The sequence below is a fragment of the Panicum virgatum genome, chromosome 5N (genome assembly GCF_016808335.1).
Source record: "Panicum virgatum strain AP13 chromosome 5N, P.virgatum_v5, whole genome shotgun sequence".
In the NCBI taxonomy this organism is placed as follows: Eukaryota; Viridiplantae; Streptophyta; class Magnoliopsida; order Poales; family Poaceae; genus Panicum; species Panicum virgatum.
This window is the reverse complement of record NC_053149.1, coordinates 58681505-58699135: the sequence shown is the minus strand read 5'-3', so window position 1 is coordinate 58699135 and position 17631 is coordinate 58681505. Positions and strand designations below refer to the sequence as shown.

General features: G+C 51.4%; 4 protein-coding genes across 4 annotated transcripts; 3 read left to right on the top strand and 1 right to left on the bottom strand.

Annotated features, from left to right (window-relative positions):
- The first annotated feature begins 239 nt into the window (after window positions 1-239).
- On the top strand, window positions 240-2016 carry LOC120673921 (protein BUNDLE SHEATH DEFECTIVE 2, chloroplastic-like). Its single transcript, XM_039954968.1, has 4 exons — window positions 240-602; window positions 688-724; window positions 1508-1591; window positions 1725-2016. Exons 1-4 carry the CDS (start codon window positions 321-323, stop codon window positions 1775-1777), a joined length of 456 nt encoding a protein of 151 aa, XP_039810902.1. The 5' UTR covers window positions 240-320; the 3' UTR covers window positions 1778-2016.
- Window positions 2017-2132: 116 nt separating this feature from the next.
- Window positions 2133-4219, bottom strand: LOC120673920 (fra a 1-associated protein-like). The gene is made up of 2 exons (XM_039954967.1): window positions 3890-4219; window positions 2133-2790 (listed from the first exon to the last, which is right to left on the bottom strand). Exons 1-2 carry the CDS (start codon window positions 4093-4095, stop codon window positions 2433-2435), a joined length of 564 nt encoding a protein of 187 aa, XP_039810901.1. The 5' UTR covers window positions 4096-4219; the 3' UTR covers window positions 2133-2432.
- Window positions 4220-6595: 2376 nt separating this feature from the next.
- Window positions 6596-10330, top strand: LOC120675205 (uncharacterized protein At2g39795, mitochondrial-like). Its single transcript, XM_039956311.1, has 3 exons — window positions 6596-7240; window positions 9373-9545; window positions 9833-10330. Exons 1-2 carry the CDS (start codon window positions 6666-6668, stop codon window positions 9539-9541), a joined length of 744 nt encoding a protein of 247 aa, XP_039812245.1. The 5' UTR covers window positions 6596-6665; the 3' UTR covers window positions 9542-9545; window positions 9833-10330.
- Window positions 10331-14206: 3876 nt separating this feature from the next.
- Window positions 14207-15338, top strand: LOC120677011 (protein LURP-one-related 5-like). The gene has a single exon (XM_039958355.1). It carries the CDS (start codon window positions 14439-14441, stop codon window positions 15111-15113), a length of 675 nt encoding a protein of 224 aa, XP_039814289.1. The 5' UTR covers window positions 14207-14438; the 3' UTR covers window positions 15114-15338.
- Window positions 15339-17631: the final 2293 nt, after the last annotated feature.

Sequence of the window (17631 nt, the reverse complement as noted above, 5' to 3'; positions counted from 1 at the left end):
ACAATGAAATTGTAAATTTAACCGTGAGAAATTTTCTCGAACCCAAATGTTATTTCCATGTTATTCATCAAATGTTAGATTATAAACCGTGAGTAATTGATTTTCAAAAGCGTAGCAAAAGAGTAAAAGAGAGACTATGATTTGAAGCTAGTGTCGAGAAATAGCTTTTCCGAAGTCGGCCCTCCGTCTCCCACCACACAGTGATTTGAATCGTTCGAAAACGGTGGAAAGCCAGGGATTGGAAAGGAAAAAATTATCCGAACAACGCCCTCCTAACGCTGCCACGTCACCGTAACGCCCTCCAGCTCTTCTCCCATCCCATGGCTGCTCTTCTCTGCCCCGCCGCCGCCTCCTGCCGCTTCGCTTCCTTCCGTCGCTGCGCCGCCTCTCCCGCTGCGCCGTTCCCCTCCATGCGGCACCAAGGAGGCGCATCGCCAGTCCCGCTCGTTTCCCCAGTAGCTCCTCTGCCGCCGCCGCGGGCCCTCGCCGCGGCATCCTACGGCTACGGCGGCGACCTGCTCAGGCCCATCGACACGCAGACGATCATCATAGCCGCCGCCGTCATATCCGCGGTCTCCCTCTCCCTCGTACTCGGCCTCAAGGTCTCCGCTGCTGGCATTTCTTTCTTCTTGCTGGGTAGCAGGCTGCTGGCCTCCAGTTGTGATATTCTTTGCTGCCTCGTTGCAGGGGGACCCGGTGCCGTGCGACCGGTGCGCTGGAAATGGTATTTTGCAGCTTCTCGCCTTCTCCTCCATCATGTTCTTGTTTCGCTGGTCGGGTGAATGGGTGATAGTCTAGAATTAGCCCACTGATACTCATAAAGCATTGCTGTAAGATTGTTCCGAAGCCTACAGCAAACACTACCTTTTCCGTCTGCTAATGGGTGGTAAATCCGTCTGAATTGTGAGCACAACAGAGGGATGGGTGCTAATGTGGTGGGTGCCTGTTCCATGATGCATGTTAGGATATACTCCTATTTGTGGCTAGTAAGTTCCTTATGCCACATTGTCTAATTTGGGGGGGTTCACCTTTGCTCCATTAAATTGTTCGCTGACAGCCTGACATACTTATATAAAGACACTTGCTTTTGTGAGTGACCCAACTTGTGAGTTATTCAGTTAAGTCTGTTAATAACACAATGTCTAGAACTCTAGATGCTTATATAGTTCAAATGGGATCAGTGCTTCTTGGTTGTTTTCTTAGTACTTTCAATGCCCTTTACAAATTGGTGGAAATAATCAATTTACATGTAATTATTTTGCGTACATTGCAAGATTATGGCTAGCAAAATGGCCATGGAAATGTTAGTTTGATGCCATTGTAAGAATGTAGCTAATGTTCGGGCTAGTTGCCAACGCACATGTTTGACCAGTTCAACTATTATAGACTTTTTTAAAGATTTTACCGAGACAAATGATCCCTTTTTGCATTACTGATTAAATGTAGATGTAGTCCAGCAACACCACTTTACGACGTATTTAATAACTTCTTCTGTGTTGCTAACCAGGCGGCACGAAGTGTGTATTCTGCAACGATGGGAAAATGAAGGTGGAGAATGGAGTCGCCGAGTGCCGTGTCTGCAGGGGAGCAGGTTTCTCATGTTCCCTTGTTTCATAGCCTTTTGATCAGCACACTACACAAGGGAATAAATCTGAAACTGAAGCTGGGGTCGCAGCGCATAGTCTTTCAGCATTCTATTCTGACTATCTACATTTCTCACGCAGGGCTGATACTCTGCAAGAAGTGTGCTGGTTCTGGATACTCTAAGCGGTTGTAGCGGAGCGGAGCTCCAGTTAGCTGACATTCTGTGCAGTTTTACATCCGAAAAACTGGACTTTGTACAGATGTATAAATAAACTCCTGTCTGTCAGAAATATGTTCAGGTATAGAGGAGTTCGAAATGGGGCTCATTTGCGCTTCTCCCTGTGATCAAACTGATTACACGGGATTTCGTGTTTGTGTAAAAGATTGACTGATTGACTGAGCGAGGCAGCTAGCGGCATCATAACCATACAAGTGGAAAGCTTCTTCAGAATCCATTTGTAGCGACTGCCCCAGCAGATAAAGCTAACAACGTTCTCATGTTCAGGGTGGCCAGCAGTAATGCATCATACGTGAAGTAGGAAAATTCATGATAAACTTTCAGCTCAAAGCACAGCCTGCGCTCGAGGTTGCAAACTTGTTTAATTGCAGGGTCTGTAAAAAGTGCTGTACAAAATGGCCTTGTAAACTGACCATACCAGAAGAAATAGTCCTGACAGAGTCAGGTAAATTGCTTCATATTAGGCGAGTCTAAACTGCACCTGCTGCCACTCCCAAGTGAGCGATTTGTTCTAGAGAGAAACATATGATAAGGAACCTAAGATTGTCAACCACAGCTCTCACTTCCCAGGTTTCAGCTCTAAAGACACATGCCAGCTAACTGCAGCTGCTTACACATCTGAAATCTGGCTGCTGAATTCTGAGTAGTCACCCTCCTTCGCCTTCTTTGTAGTACCTTCCTCAATGTGCCTGTCTGCAGGCTGTCCTGGAAATGGGCTTGGTTGCCTGTCATGGGTAGAGGGAAAACGAAAAGATTTGAAGAAATCGTTGGTCATCCGCTCGGCTTCATTTAGGACGCTGTCAAGGCTCCCAAACAACCCTTTCTCAAGGGCTTCGATGTCACTGCGAAGTCCTGGGAATGCAAAGGGCTCGTTTGTTGGAAAGCCAAGAGAAAGCGAACCATTCTTCATTTCTTCTGTGACATCTTCTTCAGTGTTCTCAGTTTTGGATTCCACCAGTTCCGAGGGCCTAAACAAAGATAAAGCATTCCAGGGGGTAAGAAATTTGTGGATAACATGCAAATAACAAAATTGGGAAACTGATACAAAGAAGTTTGTAATGCCATACAAAATAGGAAATGGAAGTAGTCCATAATGAAAGAGCAATACAAGAAACTTCAGGTCACTGTTTTCCCTTGGATAAAAGGCAAAGTGCAAAAATCTGAAGACAACTTGATGTGATTTTCAATATTATACTGCACTTATATCTTTCCCAAGAGATGTTTATATATGTGGTGAATAAAAACAGCATTGACCTGACCGACCCTGCTGATATACCACACAGGGGCGGAGCTGCCTTGTGCCACCGGGGTCGCCGGACCCGATGGAATTTGCTAAATTCAATGGAAAACTACTGTTCAATACTATTCAATCATGCGTATGACCCCAGTGATTAAGTGTGCCGACCCCGGTGGTTTTGTGGTCTGGCTTCGCCCCTGATACCACAGAAGCGTGTACAAGAATAGTTCAAGCAGTTCCTAACATTTTGCTAATTAGAGCAGACGTAAAATTCGAAACAGCCCATAACACATACAGGAAGCAAATATGCAAGCATCAAGTTAGCAACAACAATTTACAACTCTCAAAAGTTATAATAATACCAGAACCTACTAGGAAATGGAAGTGTAGCACAACAAAATTAGCCGCAAGCACTAAAACTTTAACCTATAACCCATACGAGTTGGCACCTAAAACTGCAGGCATAGCCATCCCCAGATGTATGTAATCCTAAAAGATACTGGTCCCATACTTCCATTACATACACCGAGAAGTACCCACAAATTTCGCAACATATCAGGACAACCCTAACCGTACCGCAGGCACGTAATTTTGCTTTCTTAATGGTGTCAATCATCCCCTGATCCCCGCATCGCCTCATCAGGTCTAGCATTTCACGCAAATCATCAATTCACACGGAGCGGTGATACCACTGGATCACAATCGCCACTGATTAAACCCCCAAGACAACGGGGCATCAACACTACCAACACATAATAAAACGGAAGACGCGAATCTTGCAGGGAAGCCAGAACGGATCGAGGGGAAGCGTGAGGCGGAGGCGAACGCACCTGCCGACGCAGTCGCGGAGGAGCTGCTCCGTCTTCTCGCACTTGCGGACGAATCGGCCAGGCTCGACCTCCTCCGTGTGGCAGCGGGACTGCACCACCCGGCGCGTGGCGCACTGCGCGCCCTCGTCCCCGCCGCCGCCGAGGTCGGGGACGCCGGCGGGGCCCCGGCCGCTGTCGCCGTCGTCGTCGTGCCAACGCCAACCCATGTTTGCGGATCGGAAATTGGGGAATCGGAGTCTGTCTGGGTTTGGGCCGTTGCGGTTTATTTCTGGTCGCCGCTTTGGTGGGCTTGTCTTGGGGAGCAATCCACCAAGCCAGCCGTGCGGAGGAAATCGGGGGCGTGGGCTGGGTGGCTCTAGAAGGATGTGGAAGGCGCCTTGTTGTCTGGACAAAACGCGTGCACTCACTTCACTGGGCGAATCTATTTCTTTTTATATCACTCAATTTTTATATGTTGAATATCTTTTCCAGTCCGGTCCCTGAGACTATCGTAGAGATCATTACAGCTCACAAATTGGTCACACTATTTTTCCGAAAACACCCTAATTCGAATCGCGACTAATAATAATATTCTAATATTTTGTAGGATATCCTTTTAATTTGGGTTTGGTGTTTCTCAAATCAGTCCCTCTTTCCTCATCCGTACTATCTCTCTTTCCTTATCCGCACTGTCGTCCTTCCCTTCCCTCCTGTTGACGGTCACACTATCTTTTCGAAAACTCTCTTTTTTTTTACGATCACGGGGGATAGAATCCCCACCTGAATAATTTCATTTATAGGGCTTTTGGCAGCCAAAATTACACATTACATTTTCAACATATTGGGGGGGGGGGAATCAGGGGGAGACGAGAACACCAACACCAAAGTACAACAGTAAGAGATACGCAACTCGGTAACTAACCAAAGAAGAATCATGTCACAAGTCGAAGACGACCACTGATCGCCGATTTAACGCCACCACCGAACAACATACTTGCCGGCTACACTATGACCAATGCATCCCGCGCCGCTCCATTGCTGCCCTCCATCTGAGGGACCACCTAGCGGAATGGGGATTAAGAGAGGTGAAACACACTAACCACAGTTTACCAGACACGACGGTCTCCTTTGACGTTGATGGTGACACCTACAGTACATTCGGGCTCCACATACAGCCATCTGACGCCATCCAAGGGAGGAACCCATGAAGGGAAATGACAGTAGCGGTGGAAACACCACTCGGCAATTGATTTACTAGCACCATCAAGAAGAACGCCGACGAAGCAGAGGCGCCAGAGGAGGACATTCACCGAACCACGATGGCAGCCAGCAGCGAGTGCTAGCCTCGCCAATGAAGAGTCAGGAGGAGATAGAGCATAGACCTTCGAAGAAGCGGCACCTAAACCACCAGCAGGCAGCATAGACCTCCAAAGACGGCGCCTACAAGTAGGGAGCGACATCGGAGATGCCGTCGCCGCCTGCCCACTAGAGCAGGGCTTTCACCCGGAAATCTTGCAGGAGGAGCACGACAACGCCTTCAAGAAGGTAGGTGGCGCCCGACGCCGTCGTCGTTGTCAGCCCGAAGAACGGGCATAGCTTACACCAATCTCTCAAGCCCTGCAATTGCATGCCACCAGCATCTGCAACGACATCGCCACCATTGCACTCGCAGCACAGCATGACAGCAAGGCCTGCAGTCGTGCGTACCGGGCGCGAGCGGCCGACCCCGCATGGGCGCCTGGGCTGCCGCAAGCAGGGCCGGACATCACGCCGGTGCAGGGGACGCCGCCCTTGGCCAGGCCCGCGCCGAGCCCGCCCACCGACAAGATCCGAGAACGCGTGTGTCGCCAACGCCGATGCCGCGTCGAAGTCGGGTCTGGACGGCCCTCGCCGCGGCCGAGCGAGGAGGCGGTAGATCCGGCATTGGGAAGCCCGGATCCGAGGTCAGGAGATCGAAACCCGCGAGCCCGCCGGAGCACGCCATGGCCGTCGGTGAGGACAGGCACGGAGAGGGGGCGCCAGATCCGGCCGGGGACATGGTGGATCTAGCCCCCACCGGCCCGAAGCGCCGGCAGCCGGCACCGGAGCCACTCCGGCCGAACATGCCTTCGAGTTTTTTGGGGGAAGAAACTGAGCGGGAGGAAGAAAGAGAGCTTGCGGGTGGAGGCCCCGCCGCCGCCATCCTTGAGCCCGGGCGGACTTCCGCGTGGAGGGTGCTTCGGCGGCGACGAGGAGAACAGAGAGGAAGGGGTGGCTGGGCGAGCGGCGGCGGCGGTCCGCCGGGGAGGCTTCGAAAACTCTCTAATTCGAATCGCGACTAATAATAATATTCTAATATTTTGTAGAATACTTTTTAATTTAGATTTGGTGTTTCTCAAATCAGTCCCTCTTTCCTCATCCACACTGTCGTCCTTTCCTTCCCTTCCCTCCCGTCGACGGCGGCGCGGGTTTTCCGGTGAACGGCGCCCGCAGTCGCGTGCGCACCGTCCGATCGTAAACGAGCTCCGGAACACCGGCGGTGGCCGCGCCCGATGCTCAACGGATGACTCCGCCGCCGCCGCGTCCTGGGAGCCTGGGCAGAGGGGAATGGCTCCACTGTGATCGACGAAGAGATCAGCTGAATACGAAGAAATTTTAGTTTGTACAGGTAAATACACGGGAAAACACATTTCGGTGCAGCGGGACCCACATGTCATAACGCCACCTAGACCGCCGTGAAACTGTGAAACCTGTAATTGTTCCCCATTCCTTCCCCAACCCCTAAACCCTCGCTGCTCCCCCCGCCTTGCTCACCAAGATGCTCCGCCGCGCCGCCCCCACCGCGGCCGCCATCTGCCGCCGGGCGGCCTCCACCTCGGCGTCCCCCTCCTCATCCGCGGCGGCCACGGCGGCGGCCTCCTCCTCCGCCGTGAACTCCATCCTCCTCCGCTCGCTCAAGGAGCACTACCTCGAGGTCTCCAAGATGGCGCCGCCGCCCAAGACCAGCCCGCCCAAGCCCTTCACCATCGTCAAGGGCTCCCTGGACCAGGCATCGGGCCCCGTGCTGTGCCGCGAGTACGGCGACTCGGGGGAGGAGATCTCCATCTCCGTCGCAAGGCTCGCCAACATCCTGCCCCCCGACGCCGACGCCGACGCCGACTCCGACTCCGACGCCGCCGGCGGGGACGGCGGTATGACCGCGTCCATCAGCCAGCTCTTACTCCACGTCGACATCTCCAAGCCCGGGGCAGGCAAGTCGCTGCAGTTCCTTTGCGGGCTGTACCCGGACGCCGTTGGGATCCATTCGGTCTGCCTCAGGTCGAAGGACGCCGAGTCGTGGGAAGGAAACATGGCTTCAAAGGGTGGTGAAGAGTACCGGGGGCGCATCTTCCAGTGAGCTCTTCTTCCTAACGCGTGAGAAATTTAGATGTTTCGTTAATTTGTACGCTAGTTTGTGTACGATGTCTGGGCATTAATTTTTTTAGGAATTTGATTTAATGTTCGAGTAGGATTAATTAGGAGGGGATGAACTATGATGCAATACAGGCGGTGAAAATTTAGATAGCAGAATGGTTGGGGCTAAGCACAAATTATGTTTAGTCACTGTAGCTTGTTTGTGGCAATCAGAATTGACTCAAGAGTAATTTCTGTGATCTGTAGCTAAGGCTTGAGCTCGAAGATTATAGTATTAATTAATCTTAAGATGGACCATAATCGACACTCCAGTAGACAATTCAGCTAGCCACTAGCTAGTGGCTTTAGTATTGATGCTTTTTTAAGTTTGAAACTGATAGGAAAAAAGAACTAACCTACAGTGGTTTGAGATATTCTGTTTGCGTATCCCCTGTTCAAATGTGGTCCATGTAAAACTTGTCAGTACTTTAAAATATGATATGACTCTAGTAGCCGTTTCTCACAAGTGTGAATGATTTAAGGTCACCATGGATATGTTCATTATGCTTCTTATCAATTCCACTTTTCAGTGAATACTTGTTGGACCATGAATTGAGACAACTCCCAATCGCAAATGTTTCTGGTGAACTTTACTTGTTGGGTTAACTAAAATAAATAAATCCTTGTGGCTAAACGAAATACCTGCAGCAAGTTGCGATGCTACGGATATTTTAGATATAATAACCAAGAACATTGTGTTTGCGTAATAATGGCTGCTTGACTGCTTCCACTATTTCTCTAAATGTTATGGGATGACTGATGAGGCATTTAGTGAAGTTATTGATGTCTTAAGGGAAATGGTGATGCTTATAAATGCATGTACAGTGCCTTTATGCAATGTGCAAAATAGTGTGAAAAGCATGTTGACTTTGCGGTTTGCACTGATTAATTATTAGTTCTAAAACTAGGGGTGCAAATTGGTGACCTTGGGTGCACCTCCAACCCTATTTAGTTCAAATATTTGTGCTACTTTTCTAAAATAGGATCTCATTTTGGACAAGTAGTACAAATATTTGAACTAAAAAGGATTGGAGGTGCACCTAAGGGTCACCAATTTGGCAATTTACAACCCTATCTAAAACAGTGGATTATGAGAGATTTAGGATATGGCACTCTTCACTGTCAATTCAAAATTTTATGACTTTATGGCTCACTGACGTGAGTTTCAAGGGCTGCATGTGAATGTGAGGCATTAAAACACAAATTCTGAATTGCAATTGGGCTGCATGTGAATGTGAGACATTAAAACACAAATTCTGAATTGTAATTGGATTTGAGTGTCATATCCTGAATTCCCCCTTTGTAACTGGTAGTAGTTGATAATTCAGAGAGAATATTTGAACTTATGGAAGGATACTAATCTAACCTCTAAGAATAACGCGTATCCTAAAGGTGGTAAAAGAGATATTTGGGTTGCATTACCTACAGGTTCTGCCCTAAGTAAATTCATTTTGGCCCTTTTGAATATAGAAGAACTTAGGTGTTCTAGCATGCCCTGGGTCTGATGTTTCCTTTGTCACCAATTCCCTTTTTCAATCACTAACATCATGCAGAAAGGCACTCCAGAATTTCTGGGATATTTGAACAAATGAATCCTTTTGCCGGAAATAGCAACTTATGCTATGCATATTTAGTTGCCACAAACAAGAGTCTTGTGTCTGTGATTGCTCTGGTTAGTTGACTGAAATGTTTGTCGATGGACCAATTGGAGAATTTACTGATGCATAAGAAGTGTTTTAAAGGCATTGCCTAGGCATCCAGGGGGACCTAGCTCGCCTTGGGTCGCCTGTAAAACACTAGCCATAAGGATTTGGGGCATATAAATGCACGTGCCTCCTTAGAAAACCCTCTATGTAATGTGCAATGCATAAAAAAGCACCACTAATATTGATGGCCCAGTGTGTGATTCTTCTTTACCCTGTCCATCTAACTTTTGATTGACTAAATCTGGGTCTTGTGGTGGTGCCAAGTTTGGTGGATACAATACAAATACATGGCTGCTAATGAAGGATTAAGGAACTGACTGCATGAGTGTTAACATATTATTTTGTACTCTCATTTTAAATGAACAGAGAGTTGGATGAGAAAGTTCGGGATGCACTCCATCATTACATTGAAGCCCGTGGGATAAATGAGAAGCTCTTCCCTTTTCTACAAGCTTGGCTTTATGTAAAGGACCACCGCAACCTCATACGCTGGTTCAAGAGTGTGGGCACATTCATCAGTGAGCCAAAGCCATAGTAAGGTACATTGCCATCCGATATTTATCTGTGCTGATTAATATGTCCTTTCCATGTGGAACATCTCTGTTTATCTGTAATTCAGTGGCATGCATAAACCGTGCCCAGTTTAGAAGTACAACATATGCTAATGTTGTGTAGCATAAAGTTATTCGAGTATGTTTGCAGGTTCCCAGAGCAAAACAAATAACAATATTTTGCAGTCAATCTGTCATGGTGATATATTCATGGAACTTTATTATCGACACCAGATAGAACTGTGGTCGTCTGACTGCTGCCTTTTTCTTCTCAGATGTCAAGCACTCCATGTTGAATATCATCTGAAATGCGGATGCAATTGCCAGGATGGAGAATAGTGCTAGGATAAAGTGAACAATTGCATAGTAGTGCCAACGAGGAGTTTTTTTTTTGCTTCTTTTCAGTTCTTGTTCCCCATGGGGATTAGAGGATGAGGATGCCACTTGCGTGCTTAACGTGTTGGGGTGGTGGTTGCTTGAGTTGTCATTATTCCTTGGCTTTGCTGCCCAATCCTGCTGAGGTGGTTGTCAGATTCTCAATCATTCAAGCTCCACACGTGGACCACTGGAACATGTCGCCCTGCTAGGGCGCACGTGTGCAAATGTGCAATGAGATATCCATTTTTCTTCGAGAGTATCGCCGTTGTAGCTTTCAACTGACAGGGAGTCGTATTCGTATGCAACGGGTTTGTTTTGTTGCTTGAAGGATTGACTCGTTTTACGCTGCCACTAAAAATGTTGGATGACTTAATTTGAGCTTGTCGATTGTGACACACCAAAATGTGCTGCTGTCCCATTTGTTGTACCATTATAAAGGTAGCAAATGTAAACTGCTTTATGCTAGAAATGTTCATGAATTTGTGCTTCTCATCAGGAATGCGAACGAAAAATTGGCATTCCTCTTACATGGCGCCCCCAACAGACCAGCACTTGCAGGAAACAAGCACTAGTAGTAGCACGAGGGTTGAAACCAAGAAAGGAAATCAATGAAAGGATCGATTCATCATTGGCACATGATTTTATTCTTTACTACTGTTGTAGTGTAATCTTCATCTCTGTCTTTGCTCTCTGACGGGCAACAGCTGACGGGAGGGTGTCGGTCAGCTGAAGCAAGTTTGCGCTCTAGCTACGGCACGCGGTAGACAGTAACTACGCTGGACCTCCACCACTTGCGCTAGCTGCATCATCTAAAAGCAGTGGTTGATCATCTGTCCTAATCTTTTCTTTTCATCTGCTACGCAAGGTGCTCGCCTGCTCGGCATCCTCACCACACCCCCACATCCGAGAGAGCTCGAATCGGGCGTTCTGGAGCAGCCAAGAACGCCAGTCCGCCAGAGCGTTCTCGGCGGAGCAGGTCCTGTACCCCCCACGCGCCCCTGCTTTCTTTTCTCGCCCGACGCTCCTCCTACCGTCCTACGGCGACGGCGGGGTCACGACTCACGAGGGTTGATCCCGGAGCACGGTGGCCGGCGGCGGGCGAGGGGCCCAAGAATCCCGCACCTGCCTCCGTGTCCTCTCGCCGTCGCGTCACGGCAGCGACGTGGCGCGCGTTCGGACGCCGCCCCGCTCGCGCGTCACCCCGGACCTAACCTAACCTGCCCGAAAGAGATAAACTCAGTGGAAGCATGCCCGGGGTATTTCCAAAACGGCAGGCCCCCGAGTCCGCAGCTGACGATGCCGTGCGGTTGACTGGCGTACGTACGGGAACCGGCTGCTGATTCAGCCAGCCGTGCGGGATCGGGTCGGATTTGGGGGGGTCCCCGCGTGACGCTGGTGTCGCCGGAACGGGGAGCAGAGGTTTGGTGCACCGACCTCTGATTGATTTAACTTGCTGCGATGGTTATTGTTTTTTCCTGGTTAACCCAATAACCCATGCTGTAATTTCTCTTGGATTAATTACATTTACTGCTATTGCTTCCTTGTCATTTCGAAGTTTCTCCCGTTACGTTCGAGAAGCACCTCAAGGCGATGAGCGCGACATATGTATCGCTGCAGGAGCAAACTCACAGCGACAAGTCTCTGGCGTGCGAGATCAACACCCCCTCACACACACACACAATACAATACAACGACGTCTCACCTGGGTCGGCGCCAGCGCCACGGTACAGTGAAGAGTGAACGTGAACCGAAACGTCAACCCCCGGCGCTTGTTTTAACTTTTACGTCTACGGCAATCTGGATCGCGAAGGAAACAATCCGCCGGTGACCGGCCGGCGACGCTTCTTCGTCGTGGTGCCGTCGTCGGCCCAGCCGCCCTGACGTAATTAAGCTGCCGGCCTCGGGCGGTCGCGGCCTCCGCACACGCCGCGGCGGGATGGCACGGCCCGTCAGGGAAGGGGGATCCGCTCCGCATGGGCGCCTCCTCCCGGCTCCACACGGCCGCACCCCCACCCCCTCGTACGGTCGGAGGACGTGGCGCCCGTGTCCAGTGCGGCAGTGTCCATGCCACCGCGCCTCGCCGGATCTTGGCCATGCGTGCCCAGGGTTAACCATTTCGTTTTCCGGTCAAATCCCGGTGTTTAACGGAAACGGAATTCCGTTCCGAAATTTCGGTAAATTTCGGCGAATTTCGTTGAATTTCGGTAGAAATTTGTTGAATTTTGAATTTGAAAACGAAATATACCAAAAAATACCGAAATTTCGGATCCCGGTAACTAGCGGAAACGAAAATTTTTCCGAAATTGTTAACCCTGTGCGTGCCGCGGGATATTTTCCGGAGCTCCATGCGATGCGGGGGGTCCGCGGCGCTGGGAAGCTTCTCTCCGCTGACGCCGACGTGGTTGACCTGAAGCCGGCTGCTGAGTCAGCGGCGGCGAAAAGGGGGTAACACGTCACCGGCACAGGCCGCACAGTTGGCGACTGGGCAAGATGCGCACGGAACGACTTCCTCATCTCGGCTTCACTATTCGTGGCTGTGATCGAGCAACCGTTGCTATTGCCATTGCCATTGCCAGTAGCTTCAGCGTCTCCATGTGCCCATGTGAGCTTGCAAATTTGATCCAGGAACGAGAATGCCACGGGAGGGGCTGTGCGGCATCTAGCTCGAAGGAATTCGAGGAGTTTTCACAATGCCAGCCTCATGGTGGCTCGCCGGACACTGCGTTCACAAGATGCAAAAAGGAGCAGCACTCGGAGCACTGTCTTTGCCGTGCAAGATCTGTTTTATTTTGACAAACAAATTAAAGGAACGAGCACCAATTAAATTGCTCCACGTGGTGATCCTTTCCACTCAGATGTCAGATCGATCGTTAGGTGCCAGTGCAGTTCCGCGGCACTGCAGCGAAGCCGAAAGTCCGAAACGTGACCACGCGGCACTGCAGCGAAGCCGAAAGTCCGAAACGTGACCACGCGGCGCTGGCTCCGATCCACTCGTTCCCAGTTCCCACGAGGCGGTCTAGCCGGATCGCCCGCCCAAATCCGCCCAGCGCCACACGTTCCCATCGCGGGGCGACTCGCTGCGACCCGACAGGAACGAATCGGACGGGGCTGCACCGGTCGACCGACGACGAAGCGCGTCACGCCGCACGCGCACCGGCGGCGCCATCCGCGGACCGCGGACACCGAGCGAGCCCCAGAGCGCGCGCGGCTGGGCTAGCCGACTAGCTTTGGAAAACAAAGCGTGACACCGAGTGGTGGCGGGTGCGCTAGCTTGCCTCCCTGGGGAATAGAATAGCTTCATTCCAGCTAACTTATTAGCTCGTCGGCGCGCCGCGGCGGCGGGCCTCGGCGCACGCCACGCCGTCGGGTGTGGCCTCCGCTCCGCGGCGCGCCTCCCGCGCCCACCTCGTACGTCTCGTCTCGTCTCGTCCATGTGCAATGCACGCATCACGTTGCCAGTGAGCTCGCTCGCCATGTTTGCGCGCGCGCCGTGCCGTGCGCATGGACCAGCAGTCCAGCACCAGGCTGCATCATTGGTTGCTTAGCAGTTAGTGGCAATCAATCCGTAATCTTTAGTGGTTTTCTTCTGTAAATCCGGGTCAACGACGCTAGGTTTATGCGATCGATACGCTCTAGTAGCCGTAAGAAAAAGGTTGGAAATAGCGGGCTATGAAGTTTAGCGGTAACCTTCTCTAAAAGCTATAGAATAGCTATAGCGAAAGCTAAATCATTTAGCGGAATAATAAAATAATAAATAATCTCATACAAATTATAAGTATCGTTGGTCTAACACCTAAAATTTGAGTCTAACACGTCTCTTAACTATCCAACAGTACCCAATTGACATTTAACGCTGCTAAGTCTCACAAAAACCTATTTAGCAGACATTTAGCATGGCTAAATCTCATAAAACCTTCTTTAACGGATATAGCGGACAAATATTGTATAGCGTAGCGGTAGATCTCCTAAAAAGCTATTAGCGGACTATAGCGGGCTATTTTCAACCATGGTAAGAAATCATGATGCATGATTCCTGATTCTTACTTAACCCACGAGCAGTATTTTAAAAAAGAGTTTTTAATTAATAACCCACTTTATTAATCGGAATCAATCCTTTGATACGTACAGTTAATCTGCTGGTGACACGATCTGCTGGACTAAACGCTGCCCGTTGTTAGTTAGTTCACCTTCGCCTGTAGACCGAATCCAGGCGTCTCCAGAAGGGCATGCGTTGCGACATCAACACGCTGATCTCGCTCTCGCTCTCGCTCTCTGGCTTTGAAATCCCCACCGACCGCGGCCGCCATCCCTCGCTTCACCCCTACTTAAAATCTCCGAGCAGCCTCCACCTCGGCACGCACAGCGGCACAGACCCTGAGACCGGCAGCATACTCGACTCGAGCCGCCGGAGCAAGCAAGCACGCGCGTGCAGCGTGCCAGCGTCAGGCTAGCTAGCTCGAGCTCGATCAGACGCGCAGACAAGCAAGCAGGCAGGCAGCGGCGATGGCGATCGTGGGCGCGGAGTACTGCGACCCCGAGGAGCGCGTCCTGACGGTGCGCAAGACCTCGCACTTCTCCCCCGGCGACGGGTTCGCGGCCTACGACCACCGCACGGGCGGGCTGGCCTTCCGCGCCGACACCTACGGCCGGGGCCACGGCGGGGGCGCGGCGTCGGCGGGCGAGCTCGCGCTGCTGGGCCCGGGCGGGGAGCCGCTCCTAACCGTGCGCCGCCGCCGCCCGTCGCTGCACCAGCGCTGGGAGGGCTTCCTGGGCGCCCGGGCCGACGGCCAGAAGCCGCTCTTCTCGGCCCGCCGGTCCTCCTTCCTCGGCGGCGCCGCGGCCGGCGCCGTCGTCGAGCTCCTCCCGCCGCCCTCCTCGTCGCCGCCGGGCGCCGCCCCCGAGCTGCTCCGCGTCGACGGGTCCTTCGCGCGGCGCTGCTGCCGCGTAGTGGCGGCGCCCAGGGCCGAGGGGGAGAAGGCCAAGCTGGTGGCGGAGATCAGGAGGAAGGTGGACGAGGGGACGCGCGTGGTCATGGGCCGCGACGTGTTCGTGCTCAAGGTGAGCCCCGGCTTCGACGCCGCGTTCGCCATGGGGATCGTGCTCGTGCTCGACCAGATCGCCGGCGACGAGCCCGGAGCCGACGCCGGAGCGGACGCCCTCGACGCCAAGATCTGGTGACCGGTTTTGCAGGCCGCGTACGCCTTGGTTTAGCTGTGTGTATAGACGAGACCTCGCTCGCGATCTTGCTCTCTTCTCTTTTTTCTTCTCCAGGCGTGCTCCGTCGTGTAGTATGCGCTTGGCTCCGGAGAAATGGCAAAGCATAATACGTGCTCGGTTTCACCTTTGGTTGATTCTCTTCGCCAATTATGAGTTGCAGTAAATTACTATCACCGTTACATCAAATCATGCAGCGATGTGTTCTTCGATCTTTTGATCGATCAGTTTTCTCCTGCTGGTGGCGGTCGACGTTTCCCCCCGAGCCTGGCCTTCCTCTTTCTGTACCACTGACTTTGGTGATCCACCTCAACTGCTCTGTTGGAAACAGAAGAATCCTGGAGCATGTCAACAAGCTGGCCTGGGCGGAGGCGTCGTGCCGTGCGGCAGTGAAGCGAAGCCATCGATCATCCTCGGGAGCAAGCTAGCAGGGACCTCGTCTGCGCAAGTTGCAGACGGAGGATGCGTTCTGTGTGGCAGCGGGGGCTCGCTCGCTTGGCAGGTCCATCCATTGGTCTACTCTGCTGCTACCCCGCCTCCACAGAACAGCGCCACGATGCTGATCACTCGCAGACTCGCAGTCAGCGCGACGTCTCCTTCGTTACCGTGGAACACGTTGCATGCATTGTTGGGACGTCGATTGACGAAGCAAGTAGGCGTGCTGGACCGTTGGTTGATCTCCGAACAAACATCAGAGAAAGCGAGCGTGGCAGACTGTGCAGTGCTGACTAGACTTGGCCGGGCCGGGGCAGCTGGAGGAACAAAGGAATCTTGGCGTGAGAAATAAATATAAAATGGCGAGGGCGGATCAGATTGCGATGCGGCCAGCCGGACAGGGATATCTCCGCTGCGCCTTTCACGTCAGACTCTCTGCGCCACTTGCATGCATGGTACTATACTGCTATGAGTATTCTTCTTCAACTGCTGATCTTGATCGCTAGTTTCCTACTAGTATTAAAAGAACACACCAGCAGACAGACATCCACAAAACTGCACTTGCGCTTTACGAATTTAATACTCCCAACTAGGATTAGAACAAAATGAATAATACAGCCGACTGTTGGCTGCAAAGATTTTTACAGCCTACCTCTTAACCCACTCGTATAGTAATTAATCATTCATCATTAATATATGATCCACTTGTCTCTCTTATAAAATTTTCTTAGTTATTATGTCGAAATTAGTTGTAAGTTTACAGCCCATTCTCTCTATTCTTTTTTTCCCCTCCGATTCATCATCCAATCTGCATAGAGCCTGTTAATTATAATATTTGCTTAGGAAGATACGGCGATCTCCTTTGCTGAACCAGCACAAGGACATAGTGCCCTATAATACACGCGCTGCAGGCTGCGCCTAGCTCTCCCACAACTTTTCGAGGGGCTAATTTCTTAAGGTCCCACAAGCGCCCTGCAGGCAAACCTACCGTTTCCACCAGCCGCACCTGCACCAGCACAATTATTGGGGACGGCACAGCGTGTGTGCAATTGCTTTCCAGCTTGACCGGTCGCCGCCCGGCCGGCGCACAGGAAGGGAGACGGGCGATCGGTCACTCTGTTTCCCTGCCCACCACCCAGCCGCCCAGCCCTGTCGCGCTCTTCATCTCTCCAGCGAAAGGGCCCGCGCGGTTCGGCCGTTCACTCGATCGGCGTCGTCCGAAGCCGACGTGACGTGCAGGACGGGGTTGGGTAGCACCGTACCGAACCCATCATCTGAACAGTGAACGCGTTCTTGTAGCAGTGATGGATGGGTAGTGGTGTGTGTGCGCGCGCGCGCGCGCAGCTCCGTTGGATCGCTTTGTCTTGGTCTGATCGGCCATCGGCGCGACGTTTACAAGCGCGAGCTGCTTTTGATTTTGATTTTCGTTCGCGTGCAAATACTATGCCTGAAAGTAGTAATAAACGTAACGCTTTGCAACATGCGCACGCAGAACATATGCCTGAAATTCCAGTACGTGCTGGAGGCCACCGAAAAAGGGCTGGGAATTCTAATAAAGGTTTTCCGAGCGGCGCTCTCGGTGGGTCTTGCCTCCTTTCAAGCTTTCAGCTTTTGCTGAGATAGGAGGAGAGAAAAAAGAGAAATGCTACATGATAGTCCTGGAAAGGGAGCTGATGGGCAGATGCTTTGAGGACCGACCCAAGTCAGTAAAACGGGGGAATGTTGGTCTTGGACTCTTGGTCCTCCGTTCAGTCGTAGCAGTTGTTGGCGCACTATGTGTAGTACTAGTACCTGGCTTACGTTCTGCTTGCGGCTTCGCATTGCCACTCTGGTTTTAATTGGACGCGCAGAGGAGGAGAGGCTTACTCAAGGAGAAAGCAGGTAGGCGCAGTACCTACCATATATGAATAAGGAAGTGACTTCCATCTCAACGCGAGGAAACTTGCTAGTGTGGTGTTTGAGCGCCTCGGCGGCTACGTGTGTGTGTACAGCTTCACTTGTCTAAGTATGAACTCGGATGTGTGTTTTACAAATTACAAATGCTGCT

Excerpts from the sequence above, each read along its gene's own strand:
- LOC120673921 (XM_039954968.1), top strand. The coding sequence starts at position 321 with ATGGCTGCTCTTCTCTGCCCCGCCGCCGCCTCCTGCCGCTTCGCTTCC. Across the intron at positions 603-687 it reads CCCTCGTACTCGGCCTCAAG|GGGGACCCGGTGCCGTGCGA; the intron begins GTCTCCGCTGCT and ends GCCTCGTTGCAG. Across the intron at positions 725-1,507 it reads CGACCGGTGCGCTGGAAATG|GCGGCACGAAGTGTGTATTC; the intron begins GTATTTTGCAGC and ends GTTGCTAACCAG.
- LOC120673920 (XM_039954967.1), bottom strand. The coding sequence starts at position 4,095 with ATGGGTTGGCGTTGGCACGACGACGACGGCGACAGCGGCCGGGGCCCC. Across the intron at positions 2,791-3,889 it reads CTCCGCGACTGCGTCGGCAG|GCCCTCGGAACTGGTGGAAT; the intron begins GTGCGTTCGCCT and ends ATCTTTGTTTAG.
- LOC120675205 (XM_039956311.1), top strand. The coding sequence starts at position 6,666 with ATGCTCCGCCGCGCCGCCCCCACCGCGGCCGCCATCTGCCGCCGGGCG. Across the intron at positions 7,241-9,372 it reads TACCGGGGGCGCATCTTCCA|AGAGTTGGATGAGAAAGTTC; the intron begins GTGAGCTCTTCT and ends TTAAATGAACAG.
- LOC120677011 (XM_039958355.1), top strand. The coding sequence starts at position 14,439 with ATGGCGATCGTGGGCGCGGAGTACTGCGACCCCGAGGAGCGCGTCCTG.